The sequence below is a fragment of the Apium graveolens genome, chromosome 10, assembly GCF_009905375.1.
Source record: "Apium graveolens cultivar Ventura chromosome 10, ASM990537v1, whole genome shotgun sequence".
NCBI lineage: Eukaryota > Viridiplantae > Streptophyta > Magnoliopsida > Apiales > Apiaceae > Apium > Apium graveolens.
Genome location: NC_133656.1, coordinates 98355654 through 98375940, shown reverse-complemented (window position 1 = coordinate 98375940; position 20287 = coordinate 98355654). Strand labels below are relative to the sequence as shown.

Sequence of the window (20287 nt, the reverse complement as noted above, 5' to 3'; positions counted from 1 at the left end):
GCCCAGACCTTTCAAAGCATCACTGTATGCAGAGGAAGACATGTCCGGATTGTAGTGTGGCAAACTTGCAAGAAATAAAGAAAAAACACAAGTCAAAAACAACAAACAAAAGCAAATGGAAGCAGATAAGAAACATATGAAAGGTCCGGACAGGAAGCAAAACTACTTACAGCCTAGCCTATGCAAACTTCTGTGATTCATAAAAGTATCTCGGGTCATTTGGAAACCCAGAGATTCACAAAAGGCAAAAATTAACCGGATGGCATCACCCCGGAGCACATCCCTGCGGAAACGAGTCCAGACCCCTTCGGAAGCCATATGGGGGAGATAGTATAAATCCAAGCCCCGGAGCATGATCAACTCCCCATTCCAATACTTCAGCGAAGATTGCTGAATAACAGGCCTGTAAGAACCACCGTAGCCGCACTCCGGAGCCCGAAACCGAAGTTCGTACAAAGGGAATTGGCTGGACCGGACCAAGTGAAAGATGTGATGCCATAGCTTAAACGTGGGCTGAACTTTAAATTCATTGCAAGTAGCAATGAACCAAATCATCCACTTTATACCATTAGGCGTTATCTGCATCGGAGAAATCTTGTATACGTACTTGCACAAATGTTTTAGAAACAGATGCCATTGTGGATTCCATCCAGACCGGAGATGCTCAAGCCACACTGGAACGAAGCCATCAGCCGGCCTGTGATGAGCCCTCTCATCCGGAGTCGGCCACCTCCACTCAATCCGGCGATCCAACTGAAAAGCAGCCCGGACCGCAGAATCCTGAGCTTCAAACTCTAACCCAGCATATTCATCCTTTAGCTCATAGTGCTCCTTAGTCACTATGCTATTCGCAAACTTCCTATCAAACGCTTCCCTATCGTAGGGCCCCGGACCAGCATTTTGCTGCCTAGCATAGCCGGACCTAATGCTCCTATAATAAAAGCTATCCTCAATCTCCTCACTCTTCGTCACAAAATATCCGAGATTCTCAACCCAGAGCCCCTCCGGACTACATGGTACCTTCCTGGAAGAGATCTTAGCAACCGAAAGCTTCGTTATGGCCTCGGAGTCCGAAGTAGAAGCTTTCTTCCCCATCTCAACTCGTTCAGAATAACAAGAAGACTCAGAATCCGAACTAGACGGCCCCGGATAGCAAGTTATATAGGCCTTGGCAAGAGCTTTAGTCCGAACCATAAACCTAAAACAAGCGACAAAGGTTAGTCTAAAATCCTACAGGTTATTTATCTTGAAAGCTACATGGTCCGGACTACCCTATGATTCATTTTTATTACAAGTTAAAAGCAACAGTCCGGAGACCCAATCAAAAATATAGCACTAAACAGGTGCTCCGGACTGCAAAAACCCCGAAGCTAAACAACCAAACCTAGCCTATTATTCCGAACTCAGACGACACAGTAACACAAAGACAGCAACCAATTACAAACTCCAAAACCTAGCCTATTAGTCCGGACTAGGTATCAAATTCCGGACCCTAACATAAAACCCAAATTCCAGAAACACTATCAAAACAGAATCAAACACCAAAATATAGACAAAAACACACATATATACATATACATACAAGAACATCCAATAAAAACTGACCACAATAGCACAAAGAAAGAATTCAATAGAGCAGCAAACTCAAAGAATGGAACAAAAAGCAGAAAAGCAGGGGAAAAAGCTTATAAAGTAGAGATAACGGAGAAGTTGAGGACGGCCAAGCAAACAGCAAGAGAACCTGGAGCTTCTCCGAGAACCACCGCCGGAAAAAGAAATGGAGAAGAAAAGGGAAGCAAGAGCAAGAGAAAAGATAAAGAAGATAAAAAACAAGAAAGAGGGGAGGGACTGCCTTTTATAGGCATGGTAAAAAACCTAATCGCCACGCCACGTGGCATAATCCCAACCACTCATCCCTCGCAGTATTTAATGCTTATCATAATTACGGCACGTCTCTCCACATCTATAACAGCTGTAATAATTCAAATAATTGGGGGGAAACTCCCCAAAACCGTTTCGACCTCCAAGTCCGGACTCCTTCGCTCATATCAATCCGGACTGGGGGCAATAAAAGCTCAACTCCTGCTAAGGACAACCACCTTAGTCCTGATTCGCCGAACTCAGCGCAATCCGGACTGGGGGCAAGAAAACCTCAACTCCTACTAAGGACAACCACCTTAGTCCTGATTCGCCGAACTCATCGCAATCCGTACTAGGGGCAAGAAAAGCTCAACTCCTGCTAAGGACAACCACCTTAGTCCTGATTCGCCGAACTCAGCGCACTCCGGACTTGGGGCAAGAAAACCTCAACTCCTGCTAAGGACAACCACCTTAGTCCTGATTCGCTGAACTCATCGCAATTCGGACTGGGGGCAAGAAAAGCTCAACTCCTGCTAAGGACAACCACCTTAGTCCTGATTCGCCGAACTCAGCGCAATCCGGACTGGGGGCAAGAAAAGCTCAACTCCTGCTAAGGACAACCACCCTAGTCCTGATTCGCCGAACTCAGCGCAATCCGGACTCGGGGGGGCAAGAAAAGCTCAACTCCTGCTAAGGACAACCACCTTAGTCCTGATTCGCCGAACTCAGCGCAATCCGGACTGGGGGGCAAGAAAAGGTCAACTCCTGCTACGGACAACCACCCTAGTCCTGATTCGCTGAACTCAGCGCACTCCGGACTGGGGGTAAGAAAAGCTCAACTCCTGCTAAGGACAACCACCTTAGTCCTGATTCGCCGAACTCAGCGCAATCCGGACTGGGGGCAAGAAAAGCTCAACTCCTGCTAAGGACAACCACCCTAGTCCTGATTCGCCGAACTCAACGCAATCCGGACTGGGGGCAAGAAAAGCTCAACTCCTGCTAAAGACAACCACCTTATTCCTGATTCGCCGAACTCAGCGCAATCCGGACTGGGGGGCAGGAAAAACTCAAGTTCTTTCAACAAAACAATCAAAAGCTCATGTTCTACAAACATACCCAAATTCACTCCTCTATCCAGAAAATCTGCATAAGGGAGTGGGGGGCACATGATAGTACATATAGCTCCCGGGAAGGCTACTCATAGGCCTTCAATTCCATACAGCTCCTGGGAGTACTACTCCTAAGCTCCTAACTCCATATAGCTCCTGGGAGGACTACTCCTAGGCCTTCAACTCCATACAGCTCCTGGGAGGACTACTCCTAAGCTCCTAACTCCACGCAGCTCCTAGGAGGAGTAGTCCCGAACACTACAGCTCCTAACCGGCGCAGTCCCGCAAACCTAACCTTGGTAAATCCCAACATGTGAGACGTTGGCCCAGGCACGTGATGGGGATAACTGTCACACATCAATCATGGGAATAATCAGGGCACGTGTCAGAGGATCCCCAGAACATTTCTCGGCCAATCCCGCGCTGACACGTGTAAAGCATCTACTCCAGCCAGGTGTCCTCCGCTCCCAGAACCGATGGCTATGATCTAAAGGTACTAACCCCAAAACCCTACCCTTGGCCTATAAATAGCCCAAGGAGGTGAGGTTTTGGGGTTAATCATTCTTTCACACTCATATACACACACAGCCACCTTACATTCATATCTATCTTCATCTTCCTCAGAAACTAGTTCTTACTCTCACGCCGGAGGCGCCGCGGGACTCCAACCCACCTTCCGGTGTTGTTTTGTAGGAACCCAACCACAACTACACCTCTACTGCGGCGAAGGATCAGAGCGTCGTCGAAGGAGCAGCCCCGCTACCCGGAGTTATCAGCCAATTGACAGTTATATGTTTGTTTTATAATTAACGTAGTCTTAGAGAATTTTTAGCATAGAACAAAATAGCAGGTGGGGAAATGTTAATATTATAGTTAAATTGGGATTATATTACACTGAGATCCAGCAAGGGTAGAGAATATAAAAATTCTTGAAAATGGTTACAACTTGTGGACATAACAATATAACATGAATCAAATTGACTCCCTTAAGATTACTCAGTGATTAGTAGGATTGACATCTGTTCAAACATTGCACAACATGTCTTATCTGTCAAATCACCAAGACGAATATTGCTCTGGAAAATGTATCTAAAATTAAGCATTTCACCTACAAAAGCTTTCAATACAACCTTCTAAGTTCCAACTCAGGTTAGGTTAAAATTAACATAAAATAAATAAAGTTACAACCCAATTTTATGCCCATGTTGGGCACATCATAGTCGCCTCACATTACAATAATTTTATACTGTATATGTTCTTACTTCTTTTCTCAAATTTTAAATTCGAGTCATTATAAAAATAATATCTGTTCTCAAATTTTTATTGAGTACAATCAAAATTCACATATATTTTTTTCTCGAATATTATTATGCACATTATTTTTTATCCAAATCATCGCAAAAATAATTTATATTTTTAAATTCGAGTCATCGCAAAAATAATCTCTCTTTTCAAATTATCACGAGTAAAATAAAATATTCACGTATATTTTGTTATGAAATCATATTATGCACAATATATTTTATTCAAATCATCGCAAAAACAACTTATTTTTTCAAATTCTTACGAGTATAATTAAAACATATTGTTGTCAAACATGAAATTATGTTATGCACGTTAAAGAAATTGCATTGATCATGTTTTGTTTGTTTTAATAACTAAAATGATAAGTCTGAATAAAATAAGTGAAGAATGTTGTGGCTATGTTATCTTTACATTCCATTGTTTTCCGCCTACCAAACCACTTCACAAAGATGCTAAAATCTGAACGTAGGAAACTTCAAATGCAGAAATTAAAAAAGCTTTGAATAATTTATCTATCACCCTTTAAATAACTATAAAATTTTCATGACACACCACTAACAATAAACTAATTGTAAGTCTATATTATTTTCTATATAAATAGTAAATACAGTTAGCCCACCAACAACTAGCTACCATTTATCCCTGCAAGTAAATCATACGCATACATACAACTTATGTAAGTATATAAATCCCAAAAAGATCTAATTTTGGTCATACCCATTTGCTAATTCCTCTTTTTTCTGCTCAAATTAGTCAATTTTGTAATAGTTTTCAAGAAAAAAAAGTGACTTTTTATCATGGGTTGCTGGCAATCATCTTTGTCAGCTGAAACCCATCAAGAAAAAGATCAAAAGATTCATAATCAGCAACCCCATCACCGGAATCCACCATTTTCCGGCGGAGAAACGGTGGTTCCGGCCACCGGAGTCCCACCCTTTTCAAAGTTTTCATTTTTAGACCTTAAAGCTGCTACTAAGAATTTTAGCTCTGAGTTTATAGTATCTGAGAGTGGTGAAAAAGCCCCTAATCTTGTTTATAAAGGTCAACTTCAAGATAGTCGTTGGATTGCTGTTAAGAAGTTCTCTAAAGTGGCTTGGCCTGATCCTAAGCAATTTGCTGTATGTAATGTTTATAATTTAGTGAATTGTGATTTTTTTTTGTGAATTGTGTTTGATGGTATGATTGGATTGATTGTGTGTTTAGGAGGAAGCAAAGGGTGTTGGAAAGTTGCGGTTTCGGAGGCTTGCTAATTTGATTGGTTATTGCTGTGATGGAGATGAGAGATTACTTGTTGCTGAGTACATGCCTAATGACACCCTTGCTATGCATTTGTTTCACTGTATGTATTTGATTAATAGCTCTCTAAAGATTATTTTTGCATAAATGGCTTTGTTTATTCTCTTCATATATCAAGTTAAGCATATTTCTGTGTGCCTTTACCTATCAAATGTTTGGTTTAGAAAATATGCAAATGTACCATGCATTAGGTGGAAACTCTCTATTTGCGCATTTTTATTGGACAATGTAATAAGCAGGTCCAGGTTTAAAAAAATGTACTAAGCAGGTTCTATATTATGCTGTGTTTGATTGGGGTGAATGGACTGGAATGGAATAAAATTGAAGTAAACTAATGAAGATTGGGGGGCAGATTTGGAAAAAAATGGGGAGTGCAAATTTGTTATGATAAAAATTGTGAAGAAAATGGGAGGAAGGGAACATACCTTCTGAAATTAGGGTGCTTGAATTTTTAGTGTAGGTTGTTATGAATGAAATGGAAGATAGAAGAGCGCGATGAGATAGCTCAAGTGGTTACTTCGATTCTCGCTCACCCCCGAGATTTGTTAGAACAGATACTCAATTGTAAGGCATATAAGCCAAATTAGTCAAAAAAAAATGGAAGACAGAATGAAAATTTTGAATATTTACCCATTTTATACTTAAAATCTCATTCCATTCCCTCCCATTTTAATCATCTTAACCAAACACAATTTCACAACATTAAACTGTAAATTAGTCCATTGTTTTATGAAGTATAATTTATTAACTTGCAAGGACAGATTGTAAGAATTTGTTCTATATATAAATACTGTGTAGGCTCAATCCAATATTCTCTTATTACCAGATTTTAAATTACATAATTAATTTATGTGCAGTGGACTAGACAGTGGACACGATTTGGAAATCAGTGAATTTTCTTACTTGTAGTGTCATATATTTCAGTCGAGCTTTTTTGTACCATCTTCTACTTTCATACATGCTCCTCTCTAATTGAAACTTTTTCCTTCAAATTGTTTGACGAATTTTATATTTATGACAGGGGAAAATCAAACCATTGAATGGGCCATGCGCTTAAGGGTTGCATTTTATATTGCTGAAGCCTTAGATTATTGTCGCAATGAAGGTCATTCACTCTATCATGACTTGAATGCTTATAGGGTTCTTTTTGATCAGGTTTGTTTGGTTGTCTACATATCAAAGCATCAAGTTTTAGTATTAACATTTGGGCATCTGCACAGTTTAATCTTCTACTTCCTCCTTTTTATTTAATAACGGCTAATAGTTTTGCGTATCTTTTAGGATGGAGATCCTCGACTCTCATGTTTTGGTCTGATGAGAAATAGTAGGGATGGGAAAAGCTATAGCACAAACTTAGCATACACACCTCCAGAGTACTTGAGAAACGGTGAATACTTCTCTGTGATAAGCACTAAAACTAATCTTTTTAGTTTTTGGTTCTAGTCACTTAAAAAAGGAAATTAGGAGATAAATAGATGTTCAACTTTCTTGAACGATATTCCATCTAACATCTATGCATTTTTCCATTCAACTATAAATATGCATTGGAGTGGTGTTTTCTAGATTTGGTTCTCTACTTTAGCTGTAGAACCGATTCATAGTGTCATAATATAGAAATGACTATATGTATTTTCGCATTAGCTTTGGTCATGCTGTAATATTTTTTTTTCAAATATACTTTCTTTGTAGGAAGAGTCACACCTGAAAGTGTCATATTCAGCTTCGGAACCATTCTCTTGGACCTGTTAAGTGGAAAGCACATCCCTCCAAATCATGTAAGGCGTAAGCTGTTACTTAAATGTCTATTCAGGTGAAAGTATATTTTTTGTTTATAAGCTGAGATTTTTTTTTTTAAATTTTGTTGATTTATAGTTCTCAGCCTGATGAGGCACTAGCTTTATGCCAGTGTCAGTGTCTTGTTGATGGTTGTATTGATACCACTGGTCCATCATATAGTTGGATATATGTAATATATGGAAACACTTGTACATTTGTGTTCCTGTGCATGTTGTGTGTGTGGTCACACACGTGTGCACAGGCACACACATTCGCATGCACACACAAACACATGTTTAAAATCTAAAAGATTTTTTCCTCGCAAGTTTCAAAATATTTGGATTAGGTTTGCTTATGGTGCAATTTTAAATGATGACTGGTGATAGTTCGAAATTATGAATAGCTTTAAACTGTTTCTGATTTTGATAGATAAGCTAATTACATGCAGGCCCTTGATATGATACGAAGTAAAAATATTCTTCTTCTTATCGATTCACATTTGGAAGGGAAGTTTTCAATGGAGGAAGCTACAATAGTAGTTGATATTGCCTCTAAATGTTTGCAATATGAACCTAAGGATCGGCCTACTGCAAAGGACCTATTGGCAACACTTCTGCCTCTTCAAACGGGAATGGATGTAAGAAACTTCTGTTTTTTTGGCAGAATCTGTACATGTTTTCTGAATTTTTATATATATATATATATATTATCATCCGCAATCAGTTAATGATGTCCCATTAAACCAGTATAAATATCTTCAAGCAAAGCGACATTGTTAAAAACTTAGCAAACAAATTTTGTCATTGCTCAAATAAGTATCGAGTTAACTTAAATAAAGATTATTGAAAGCTCAAGAGGTTCTATATAACCTTATGGGAAAAGGGATATAAACTTTATCTTACCGTCAACTCTATTAATTTTGATAGGAGATCTACAATATGTATGGGCAGTTATAATATACCTAAAAGCTGCAAATGAACAGAAAAGTAAATAATTAGTGTTTTGATGGTTAATGTACCGCCATGCTTTGTTGTTGAATTTCGAGAGTTGTTTTCTGTTTGAAGTCATCTGGAGAGGTTGATAAGAAAAGTTAACTGCTTCTTGCATGAACTCATTTATAATTTTTTTTATCGGTAATGCTCTTCCGAGTGCAGCAACACAATTCCTTTCCTGTCCCTTTCCTTTATATCAAAATTTAGAATGTAGCAAAGCTATAATAAATGTTGGAATCTCAAGAATACAATTACCATTATGGGTTACAGGTTCCATCCTATGTCATGCTTGGTATCTCAAAGCACACAGATGCCCCACCTACCCCTCAGCGTCCCCTTTCACCACTTGGCGAGGCATGCTCACGGAAGGACCTAACAGCAATTCATCAGATCTTAGTTATGACACACTACCGCGATGATGAAGGAACTAATGAGGTACTCGGGTGATAGGTGATAGTATTTGATATATTCTGTCGTTGCACTTGTACTAATTACAATTGTCTCTTTGTTCTAGTTATCATTCCAAGAATGGACTCAACAAATGAGAGATATGCTCGAGGCAAGAAAGCGCGGTGATTTTGCTTTCCGTGATAAAGATTTCAAAACTGCAATTGATTGTTATTCCCAGGTCTGTTTTATGTTTATTTTGTGTTTCAAATGTTCTTCACTTTTGCTGGAAACATGCTGTTATATGTCTCTAAATACAAATTGCCAACATGCACGGTCATTAATGGTTTACACTTAAATCTTTTGCTTAACAATCATGTATTCCTGTATCTCTGTGCTTACTCTCCCAAGTAATTGTCCACTGGTAGATGACTTAAACAGAAGTGTTAATTTAGTGGGCAGGTACGCACATAATTAGGTTAAATTTAACAGAATCGGAATGCATTTACCCATTATTATGTCCGTAATTTCACTTATTCATCAATACAACAAATTATTAGAACAACCAAAGATGTGCCAATCTTATGCTGTTAATTTGAATCTCCTTTGCAGTTCATAGATGTAGGAACCATGGTGTCCCCGACTGTCTTTGCACGTAGAAGTTTGTGCAATCTCCTATGTGATCAGCCTGATGCTGCCCTCCGAGATGCAATGCAAGCACAATGTGTCTATCCAGACTGGCCAACGGCTTTTTATATGCAGTCAGTTGCCCTTGCCAAGTTAGACATGCATCAGGATGCTGTTGATATGTTAAACGAAGGCGCGGGACTTGAAGAGAAGAGGCAAAAAAGTGGAAGAAGATCATAAAACCAAATTGTTAATAGCTAATTAAATCATCAGATTCTTTTGTTATATCTCCCTGATGAAGTACAAAGGAGATCTCTGTTATGGTCATCAAGTTTTTACATTGTCATTATAGCACTATGTTGCACTCTTCACAAGCTAGTTGCACATTGCCAATGGTTGTGGAAAGGCAGTTTTTCAAGTCCCAGCCTTAGGCAATGAACCTCGTGTTAAATGGAGTCTTTATAGTCTGTAAAGTATGTACAGAAAGAGAGAGAGAAGACTGGTTTCTTGTTGTACGATCCAACTGCGGGTATAGGATAACCGGTAAATCAATAAACTAAGAGGTGAAGATGTTTGGGAATGGAGGGTACTGCTATCTATCTGCTATAATATCATTGCAATGTGTATTGGGAAGTTCTTTTCATAATTCATATCAAAATTATTTACACACACAATTGCACTATAGAATAAACGACAACCGTTATTAGTTGGGACAATGTTATCAGAATTTTGAATCAAGCATACTAAATGCGTCCCACGCAGGAAGTAGAATATTAGGTAGTGCTGCGGGCTTTGAGATGTTCAAGAAAAATGCTCTTAGTCCCAAAATTGTTCTCAAATTCGAATATGGAAGGTAAATATTTGGTAACAATTCGTATTTTCATGTGTCCACAAATTAAAATAGAATAAATGTCTCGTCACATCATTCGGGACAAGTTTTGGGAACGAATTTGCCGGTTACATAGCACTGCTTTTAAAATAAATTTAAAGTTACAATGACCCACTTTTTATTATCATAAATTACAAGTGATATATTTAAATTTAAAATAAAAAATAAAAAACTGTAATTCATTGCAAACTGTAATTCCAAACGAGGGTATAGATTATAGGGTATATAATACATATGGGTATCGAGACAAAAAACAACTGCTCTGTTTACAAGCTTCTGTTTTACAAAGTTTGTCACGTGAGAAAAAGATTTTACTTGTTTGTAGAACAAAGAAGAAAGAGAAATTAGAAAAAAAAATTTGTTTATTTTATTGCTTACCCACCAAGTCTGATATAGTCCTTTTTATATGTTAAGAATCACAACTAATTGTCCCCTTACAACATATTAAAATGAAGGAAATAAAGAGTATTTAAATTTACGTCGTCTCAGCTAATACTACAACTTTCCTTTAATTACTCCTAAACAACAGGGACCTATCTTCATCAAAACGACACCGTAATCTTCATCAAAACGACACCGTAACGTCAAAGCATAAATCAGAAGCGATTAGTATCTTTCCCCGTCTCATCTCGTTAATTGCCTCTTTTTTGAAGAGCCGCGACCTCGCCGAGAAAATCAGGAAACTTTGCCCTTATTTCATCCAAATCATCCCAGGTAGCATTCTCTGGCAAACAACCTGTAAGAACCCTGATTTTTGTAATATTTTAAAACTTCTGTGAATAGTAACTTGAGCTAATTAAGTAATACGTATGGGGATCATCATTAAATGAATAGTGGAATTTTGAGAATCCGAGATCATATTCTTGTTTATCGAGGAAAATAAGTGAATGTAAAAGCCGACGGAATTCGAAGATTCACAATTATACTACGTGTTTTCGTATCCGTAAAGAATGGCGTAGAACCGGGAATACTACGTGAAATAAATAATATATCAAGGTATTTCTATGATCAAGAGAAGGAATGGAATTGGTTATAGGATTATAAGCGATAAAAGAAATCGCTACGAAACAAGTCGTTATACGTGGAAACTATCGGAATGGAACGACGATTGCGTTTACGATAAATAAACGAATGAGAAATTAAATCCCATGCAAGTTGGCCATGCATAACCAAGTCCTAACTAGTAGTTAGGAGTGTAACTAGATGATTAGAAGCTAACTAGAATAGTTAGTGTAATAGTGTTGAATAGTGATGGGAGACAAACAAGTACACAAGCCATACTTCTCCCTTTTCTCACTTCACCACACAATCAAACCAACCCATACCTTTGCCAAATTATTGTCAAATCTGCTGCATACATCCCATATATTCATTATACACTCCCACACTTTAGCCACAAAAGAAAACAACCCCTTTTCCCTCACTTAAAGCTCTCCCATTTTTCATTCCAGCAGTTCGGATTTTCTGAGCAAGGGAGAAAGAAAAATTCATAACTCAAAATATACTCATTCAAATATCATGAAATTTTTACCATAGATTTTCTATATCATGGGTAAGCTTCGTACCAAATTTCAGCCTCAAATTATTTGTTTTCAATTTTATAAAAATGTTTGAATGAGGTGCTGAAAGGTAACTCCGAAATTTTAACTTGTTTCTTTGTTTTGTTTCTTAAGGATCTAGCCCTTCTAAGTGTTTTCTAAGCAAACCAAGCCTCAATCATCCTAGCACTAACCTTCCTAGTATCCAAGAAGGTATAACTTTCAACCTTTTAAGGTTTTATGGTTGAATTTAAGAGTTATGTTTGTTGTAGTGTTAAGATCCAAAGGATTGTGTTTGTTTGAGTTTGTATTGATTATGTTCTTGCTAAAGACTTGAGATGTTGAGTTGTAATCCATGTATGTGGTACTATATAGAGCATATAAGGTTCATGTGGGTGGATCTTGAGAAGTACTTGTGTTTATGATGGTTATAGGTAGTGATTGTGTTAAGATCAAGTAGTAGAAATTGAGTTTGGGCATTCTTGCACTTGATCTGTTTTCTGCAGGATATTCGGCCATGAAAATTATTAAAATTTGAAAACCACTGACCATGAATAGATAGAGATTGTTTTATAGTTTCTATGCATGTGTAGATCATCATGAGGAGATTTACGGTTTAGGAGTTATGGTCGTTTTAGTGTAAAACATTTCTGCGATTAGCCAACTGCACTTAAGTCCACTTGCATGGTGATTTTGAAGGACTTAAAATAATTTCGAGATTCTGGAAAAATTATAAAAAATGGATATGACAGTAGAGAAGAATGTCCAAAAAGAATTTTGAGAAAATATTAATTTTTCGATTTTATAAAAATGTTTTGGTAAAGAGAGCGTAAGCGAGAAACGCATAAAAACCTAGTTTTGACGCGCGTTTTCTCACGTTCGAGCTTAAAACTCGAAATGGACTTTCTAAAGCGAACGATCGATTTCAAAACTCGACCATGTTATAAAGTGAGAATATAAGTGTTGAGAATATGACGATCGGAGATTCGTTATACTTGAGTAGTTACGAAAGTTGCTTAATAAAAGTGAGACGTTAATCGCGTACTAACTTAGACCATTGGTTCTTGTTTATAGATCCCAACCAAACACCAGAGACCATACCACTTCGATTACTCGAGGCAAGTTTTCAAAACCCTATCTCATACTATCCATGCTATATATATACTGTTGTGATATTGATGTCATGATTTACAGTTCAAGTATATATGCTTGTCTATGATATCAATGCATACGAATTATGCGGTTGTTTACGAAAACAAATTTCATTTTACACGAGTATGAGAAATTGAAACGTATTTCAAATATAATATAGGATAATGGGAGTCGGAAATATTTTAATAACGATTTAATTCCGGAGAGAGCCGAACGCGAAAGATTTCTATTTCGATAAACAAAGTACGTTCGCGTAATATATATATCAAGCGAACGATTGAGATTTTGACTTAAACTTCGAGAAATATTGGTTTATTCATTTAAGGGACACCCTTACTTGATTGATTATTTTATAAAGCGATACTTAAGAGATTATTAAATATAAAGAAAGTATTTAAAAATATACTGAATAGTTTATAAATCATTTCACGTTATTTAATAAAGATTTAACTATTCAAAGAGCAATTATAGGATACCAAATCTTGTTTTGATTATTTGATTAAGGTGTCTCCATTCGTTGGACCTTATTCAGAAATATTTTGTATTTAAGGTTTTTTATTAATTCATTGAACCTTAATTAGAAATACTTTGTACTTAAGATTTTATCAATTCATTGAACCTTATACAGATATATTTTATTTATAAGATTTTATCAATTCATTGAATCCCTATTAGATTATTATGAGACCTTAGATATTTAATATCTTTGGACTTCTAAAAACTTATTTAAAAATAGACATAGTTCCCAAGGGTACTTTCTAAATTATTCAAAACTCTTGAAAGAGATTAATCATTTGAAACCTATCAAAACCTTAGGGAACTTAGTCTAGAAGCATAAGAGTTTTGCTTCCTCGTTCAATAAAGAACAAGTGAGTAATATATGTGTCACCCTACTACAGATAGGGATTTGAAAATGATTTTAAATTCAAAACTCCGACAACTCCAAAAGATCAATTCAGTTAAAAGTGATGAATAAAACATCTTATTTACAGGTCAACTTTTAACGACCTATTCCTTCGAAAAAGGATTTTGAGCAAAAGATATAACTGTTTTGGGACCGGAATGTGGCCTGCCCGGCACGGAGTGGTATCGGGCAGTGACCAGGCGCGGAGTGGCGCATTATGCAAGCGCGGAGTGGCGCATTGTACGGTTATATGGTCTATGTGACCATTGACTTTCGGACTTGCACGGCAATGGGCAACCACCGTGTAGTGTCTTGATGAGCCCAAAGGCGGCTAGGTTTGTATTCCTTCTACTAGTAGAGAAAATTTCGTATTCGGCTGATCACCGATACGTGGTTTATTCCAGTATAGTCCCTTTCTTCCATTTTGGAAAAACTGTTGTGAAATATACAACAGAGAGCCGATAAGGCTGAGTTTTAAATAAGGATGTTGATGATTATATATCAAATCCATTTGAGAAATCTGCCGATAAGGCTGAGTTTTAAATTGGGATGTTGACGAATATATATATCACACCTATATGAGAATCTTGGTTCGAGTAACATCTTGAGATTTTGAAATAAAATGAGTACGAGTATAAAATGATTTTGAGAAGGAGATGAATACAAGTATTCAGTGGATATACTATTGTAGTTGATTTTGAGAATTTTATAAATTTGATAAGCATATAAACTTTCAGAACGCTTTGGAGATACAAAGTATAATTATTGGTTTTATTTATCCTTACATACTTAATTATGGGGATATATACCTTGCTGAGCTTTAATGCTCACCCTTGCTTTTATATATCATATCACAACAGACTACCAGCATGGATCAGACCAGGACTGTTGTCCTTAGGCGGGTAAGGAACGCTCGTGAGTTCCGTAGGCTTTTTGTGCGCCAGCCCCGTCAGGTAGATAAGTGGAAATGATTTATTTAATAATGTTTCCAAGCATATAACCTGTGTGTGTGTGAGTCTGAATAAAAGGTCGAGTAATATTGTGAAAAGAGAATTATTTAATTAATAAGTGATCGTAACAACCCGAATTCACGACCTTGGATTTGGGGGTGTTACAGAAATGGTATCAGAGCCAAAGGTTATAAGTTTTGGAAGCAGTAAGAGTAAAATGGGTAGACTGGGGATCTAAAAGTTAACAAGAACTCTCATCGAGTTCGTAGTCGGATTACTATGGAGTAGTCACGACGGTAGTACCCAAGGGGACCTTAGCCTTAAGAGTTGAGGCATTGGTTGAGTTATTAACAGTCGATTGAAAAGCCAACATTAAGGGAAGAGAATGAGTTGTAGCACTCAGAGAAAAGATTGCTAAGAGTTATATGCGAAAGAGAGTCCATTGGTTGAGCCAATAGAGTTTGTTGATGGACTACCAGGAGTTATGTTGAAGTGTTTATGTGAAGTGTTATACGGAAATTGATGGAATCGTTTAAGATCGACATAATGAGGAAAGGAGAAAATTGTACATGATTTTTTTTATAATGTTGATATAGAAGTGGAGCTAAGTCTCCGGAGAAAGCGGGATGAAGACGATACCCCAATACCATAGGTTGATTGGAAAACCCGAGTCTTGCCACTCATAGCTCTTTATAGAGTGTCCTTGAGGAGACATATTAGGCAAGAATCAAGATGCTTAATTCTTTTACTATTAAGGTTATTACGTTACCTGAATTGGTTGAAAGTATTGTTCCGATAATAAGGGTTCAATACATGATGAACAGCGATTCTACCAAGAAGGGTATTCGCTATACCATTGAGGAATCTATGTCCTATAAGGAAGATTTTAGCGTGTCCCAAGATGAGAATGCTATGCGATAATACGAAATCATTTCGTCCGTTAAGCCATTATGGTTCGACACGGAAAGCGAGAATCGACAGAATAATTTCTGAAAAGTTTCATGCTCCTGCAATCAACGCAGCAAGCTCCGAACTACTGGAGGAGAAGACCAATAAGTCTGACGCAGAATTCCAAGAGTGGGATGTCACTAGGAGCTACGTGTATATTCTCGGCAGGATGTCGTCTTTTGTTAACGCATCAAATCAGGTGCGTGGGCACAACGTTGCGAGTAACTAAAGAGGAATGAAGAATGTATTTGTGACAAAGTGAGTTATTAAGCGACTTTAACATAATGAGTAGAGATGCGAATAATGTTATATTGGTGATCTTTTATAATAGCATAACGATGCCACCCGACATATTGGGAAACTAGAGCAAACCCTGCTGAATTGGTAAACCAAAATAACCAAGAACACGAGGAAGTCGAATATAATGAATTCGGCTTAGAGGATTACAATGAAGAAGAAACTATGGATACTAACGAGGGGGAAGGCCAGAGAGGAAACCCCATGGACCAAATTATGAATCTTCTTCGAGAGAATTTAAATTGTCACCCTCAACCCAGGTGGATCATGTTCCAGTTACTAATGTCTTTAAGGCCTTTAAGTGGTTAAAACCCCCAGAAATTTCAAGGGACTGCTAACCTATTAAGTCCAGAGCTTGGCTGAAAGAAATGGAAAAGAGCTTTGAGATAGTGCCCATAGAAGGGACGCAAAAGACTGTGTTCACCAGTTATGTGTTAAAAGGAGAAGCAAATTATTAGTGGGAACCTAAAGGAACCCTGGAGACTGATGTGATTATCACATGGGGAAAAGTATTTCCCAGGTTTATGGAGGCTCAGATGGAGTTGAAGTTTCTAGAGATTAAGTAAGATAAGATGTCAGTGGCTGTGTACAAAGCCAAATTTATTGAACTGTCGAGATTCGTGCCGGAGTTTGTGAACACGAAAGAGAAAAAGGCGAGGAGATTTCAGCAAGGGCTGAAACAATGGATTCAGGATCGAGTGTCATTACTTGAGATAACAGACTATGTGCAAAAAGGCCTCGATTGTAGAGGCAGAGAGTGAGCAAAGTCAAAAAGAGGAAGAGAGCAAGAAGAGGAGTTCGGAAGCCAATGCGGCAGAGTGATAAACAGAAGTTTCCGATTAGGACTGAGAGGGGAGTGGTGTCCCAACCCGCAGTGGGTACCAGGTTCGCCACTACCGTAGCTGGCGGAAATAGCTTTAGCGAACCGGTAAGCAAGAGTATCGCCCAGGGAGGTGGTCAATATAAGACTACGTTTCATAACCAGTTTCGGTCACCCCTACCGGATCATAAGTCATGTGGGGAGAAACATCCCGAGGTATGTAATTGGGAAAATAGCTACTAAGGTGCTTTAATTGCAACCAACTAGGACATTATTCTAGCAACTGCCCCGACCCAGCTAGGGCGTGATAGCAGGTAACCTTTTACTCAATTTGGTTACTGCAAATATTCTGTTTAATTCTGAAGCAACTAAGTATTTTATATTGCGAGATTTTTGGCCAAGTTAAAACTTAATGTGATTCCAACGCGAGAATTATTGCGAATAGAAATAGTGAATCGAGAGGTTGTTCCAATTAATGAGATTCATCTAATCTGCAAGTGGGAACTAGGAGGGAAGGACTTTAAGTTGGACTTAATTCCTTTCAGGCTGAGAGAATTTGGTGTGGTCTTAAAAATGGATTGGTTGTCGAGCAATGGTGCTCAGATTGATTATAAAGGAAAGAAAGTTAAAATCTGAATGCCTAACGGCAAGAAAATTGTGATTAAGGGTCAGCGTCAGACCCAGAAATTTTTTAATATTGCTCAAGCAAAGAAATTATTAAGGAAAGATAGCAAAGCGTATTTAGCATACGTGGCGGGTACCAAGAGAGAAGCCCCGATGTATGTGACATACCAGTAGTTCACGAGTTTGAGGATGTGTTTTCTAAAGACCTTTCAGGATTATCACCTGACCGAGAGATAGAGTTCGCTATCGAATTAGCATCAGGAACGACATCAGTTTCAAAAAGCCCCATATAGGCTAGCCCCGGTTGAAATGAAAGAATTGACTTCACAGTTGCAAGAACTGTTGAATAAAGGAATGATGAGACCTAATGTGTCACCATGAGGCACACCAATGTTGTTTGTCAAAAAGAAGGACGGTAGTATGCGATTGTGCACATAGTATAGGGAACTGAATAAGCTGACTATTAAGAACAGATACCCTCTCTCTAGAATTGACGATTCGTTTGACCAACTTGAAGGAGTGGTACACTTTTTGAAAATCGATCTAAGAATGGGATATCACCAACTGAAGATTAAAACAGGGGACAAATACCGTATTTCGCACGAGGTATGGACATTATGAGTTCTTGGTGACGTCGTTCGGGCTAAAGAATGCCCCAGTAGCTTTCATGGACTTTGTGAATCGAGTGTTTAAAAAGTATTTGGACGTGTGCGTCATTATTTTTTTATTGATAATATTTTAGTCTATTCTAAAATGGAAGAAGAACATGCGGAATATCTGAGGATAGTGGTAGAAGCATTGAGAAGAGAAAAGTTGTTTGCCAAATTCTCAAGGTACAAATTCTGGCAAAATGAAGTTCAGATCTTAGGACAATTGATGAGCAGTGAAGGAGTGTTAGTTGACCCTACCAATGTTGAGGCAGTATTCCAATGAGAAAGAATAACCACACCTACGGAAGTAGGAACTTTTTGGGAATTAACCAGTTTTATGAGAGGTTCGTACGAGATTTTGCTAAGATATCAGGACCTTTGATTAGGCCTACTTGCAAAACGGAAAAGGTTGTGTGGAATGAAAAATGTGAGGAAAGTTTTCAGGAATTGAAAAGAAGTTTGGTATCAGCCCTCGTGCTGGCATTGCCCGATGGAAAGGGTGATTTTGTGATCTATAGTGATGCATCACATAAAGGATTATGATGCATGCTCATGTGGCATGGGAAAATGGTTGCTTATGCCTCACGGCAGCTGAAGGAATATGAAGTAAGATACCCTACTCATGAATTAGAATTAGCAGTAATAGTTTTGCTTTGAAAAATTGGAGACAATATCCATACAGAGAAAATTGTGAGATCTACACTGACCATAAGAGCCTTAAGTATATATTTACTCAGAAAGAACTCAACAGGAGACAGAGGAGATGGTTAGAGTTAATGAAAGACTATGTCGGTGAGATTTTATATCACCCAGGGAAGGCCAATGTGGTGGCCGATGCCCTTAGTAGTAAAGAGAGACTCAAGATGTTGACAACGCCGGAGGAACTAGTGAGAGAACTCGAGGAGATGGAGATAGAGGTGAAGTCACTGGTAAAGGGACTGATGGACTAATTGAGATCAAATTAGAACTGGAATTGTTAGAAAAGATGGGACATTATCAGGAAGAGAAGACGAATGAAGAGCGAGAATCTTTGACTGAGAAGAAGTCAAATATGAGAAAGATGAGAAGGGAATTATGAGGTATGCGAACCGGATTTGGATTCCGAATGTTCGAGAATTAAAAGATGAAATTTTACGCGAAGGACATAATTCTAGATATTCAATTCATCCTGGAGGTACCAAGATGTACCGAGATCCAAAGGAATATTATTGATGACCCAACATGAAAAGAGACGTGGCCAATTGGGTCAGTAAGTGTTTGACCTGTTAAAGAGTGAAGGTGGAACATCAGCGACCGAGGGGACTCCTACAACCCTTAGGAATTCCGATGTGAAAGTGGGAACAAATAGCCATGGATTCTGTGGTAGGATTTCCCCGAGCTAAGGCTAACCGTGATGCAATATGAGTAATTATATATCGACTGACCAAGTCAGCATACTTTCTTCCAATCAAGAAAACCTACATGGTGGATAGATTAGCAGAGCTATACATCAAGGAAATTGTGATAAGACATGGAGTCTCTGTAGCTATCGTATCTGACAGAGATCCCCGATTCAACTCCAGATTTTTTTGAGGAGCTTTCAGGAATGCTTATGAACCAAACTGAATGTGAGTATTGCATACCATCCCCAAACCGATGGACAAAGTGAGTGAATCATTCAGACAATGGAGTACATGTTGAGAAATTTTGTAATTGATTTTTAAGGTTATTGAGATGAACACCTATCTTTGATAGAGTTTGCCTACAATCATAGTTATCATGCGAGTATAGAAATGCCCCCACATGAGGCGCTGTATGGTCGGAGGTGCCATTCACCCTTGTACTGGGATGAAGTTGGTGAAAGAAAGTTACTAGGTCCCGACTTGGTGTAAAGAACGAGGGACATAGTTGAGTTGATCAGAGGATGCTTAGCGGCAGCCCAAGACCGACAACGTAAATATGCCGACTTAGCACGAAAAGACAGAGAGTATGAAGTGGGTGACCAGGTATTTTTGAAAGTGTCACCATGGGAAGGACTGATGAGATTTGGAAAGAAAGGGAAGTTGAGTTCCCGATATATGGGTCCTTTGAGATTTTGTGACAAATAGAACCGTGGCATACGAATTGGCTTTACCTCCAAACCTTCAACAGGTTCATAGTGTTTTTCATGTGCCAATGTTGAGA

The 20287-nt window shown here is 38.2% G+C and overlaps 1 protein-coding gene and 1 long non-coding RNA gene across 2 annotated transcripts; both read left to right on the top strand.

Annotated features, from left to right (window-relative positions):
* The first annotated feature begins 4786 nt into the window (after positions 1-4786).
* Positions 4787-9932, top strand: LOC141690185 (serine/threonine-protein kinase BSK1-like). The gene is made up of 9 exons (XM_074494861.1): positions 4787-5392; positions 5478-5613; positions 6592-6725; positions 6852-6957; positions 7260-7345; positions 7795-7983; positions 8609-8773; positions 8853-8966; positions 9338-9932. The coding sequence occupies exons 1-9, from the start codon at positions 5072-5074 to the stop codon at positions 9590-9592; spliced, it is 1506 nt and encodes a 501-aa protein (XP_074350962.1). The 5' UTR covers positions 4787-5071; the 3' UTR covers positions 9593-9932.
* Positions 9933-11328: 1396 nt separating this feature from the next.
* LOC141689537 (uncharacterized) lies at positions 11329-18631 on the top strand. The gene is made up of 4 exons (XR_012562416.1): positions 11329-11793; positions 11915-11992; positions 12854-12897; positions 14696-18631. It is a non-coding gene; the product is annotated as an uncharacterized LOC141689537 (long non-coding RNA).
* Positions 18632-20287: the final 1656 nt, after the last annotated feature.

What these genes read in the sequence shown, in the direction of transcription:
- LOC141690185 (XM_074494861.1), top strand. Translation starts at nt 5,072, where the DNA reads ATGGGTTGCTGGCAATCATCTTTGTCAGCTGAAACCCATCAAGAAAAA. An exon ending in ATAGGGTTCTTTTTGATCAG is followed by an intron (nt 6,726 to 6,851) that starts GTTTGTTTGGTT and finishes CGTATCTTTTAG; the next exon opens with GATGGAGATCCTCGACTCTC. An exon ending in CAATTGATTGTTATTCCCAG is followed by an intron (nt 8,967 to 9,337) that starts GTCTGTTTTATG and finishes TCTCCTTTGCAG; the next exon opens with TTCATAGATGTAGGAACCAT.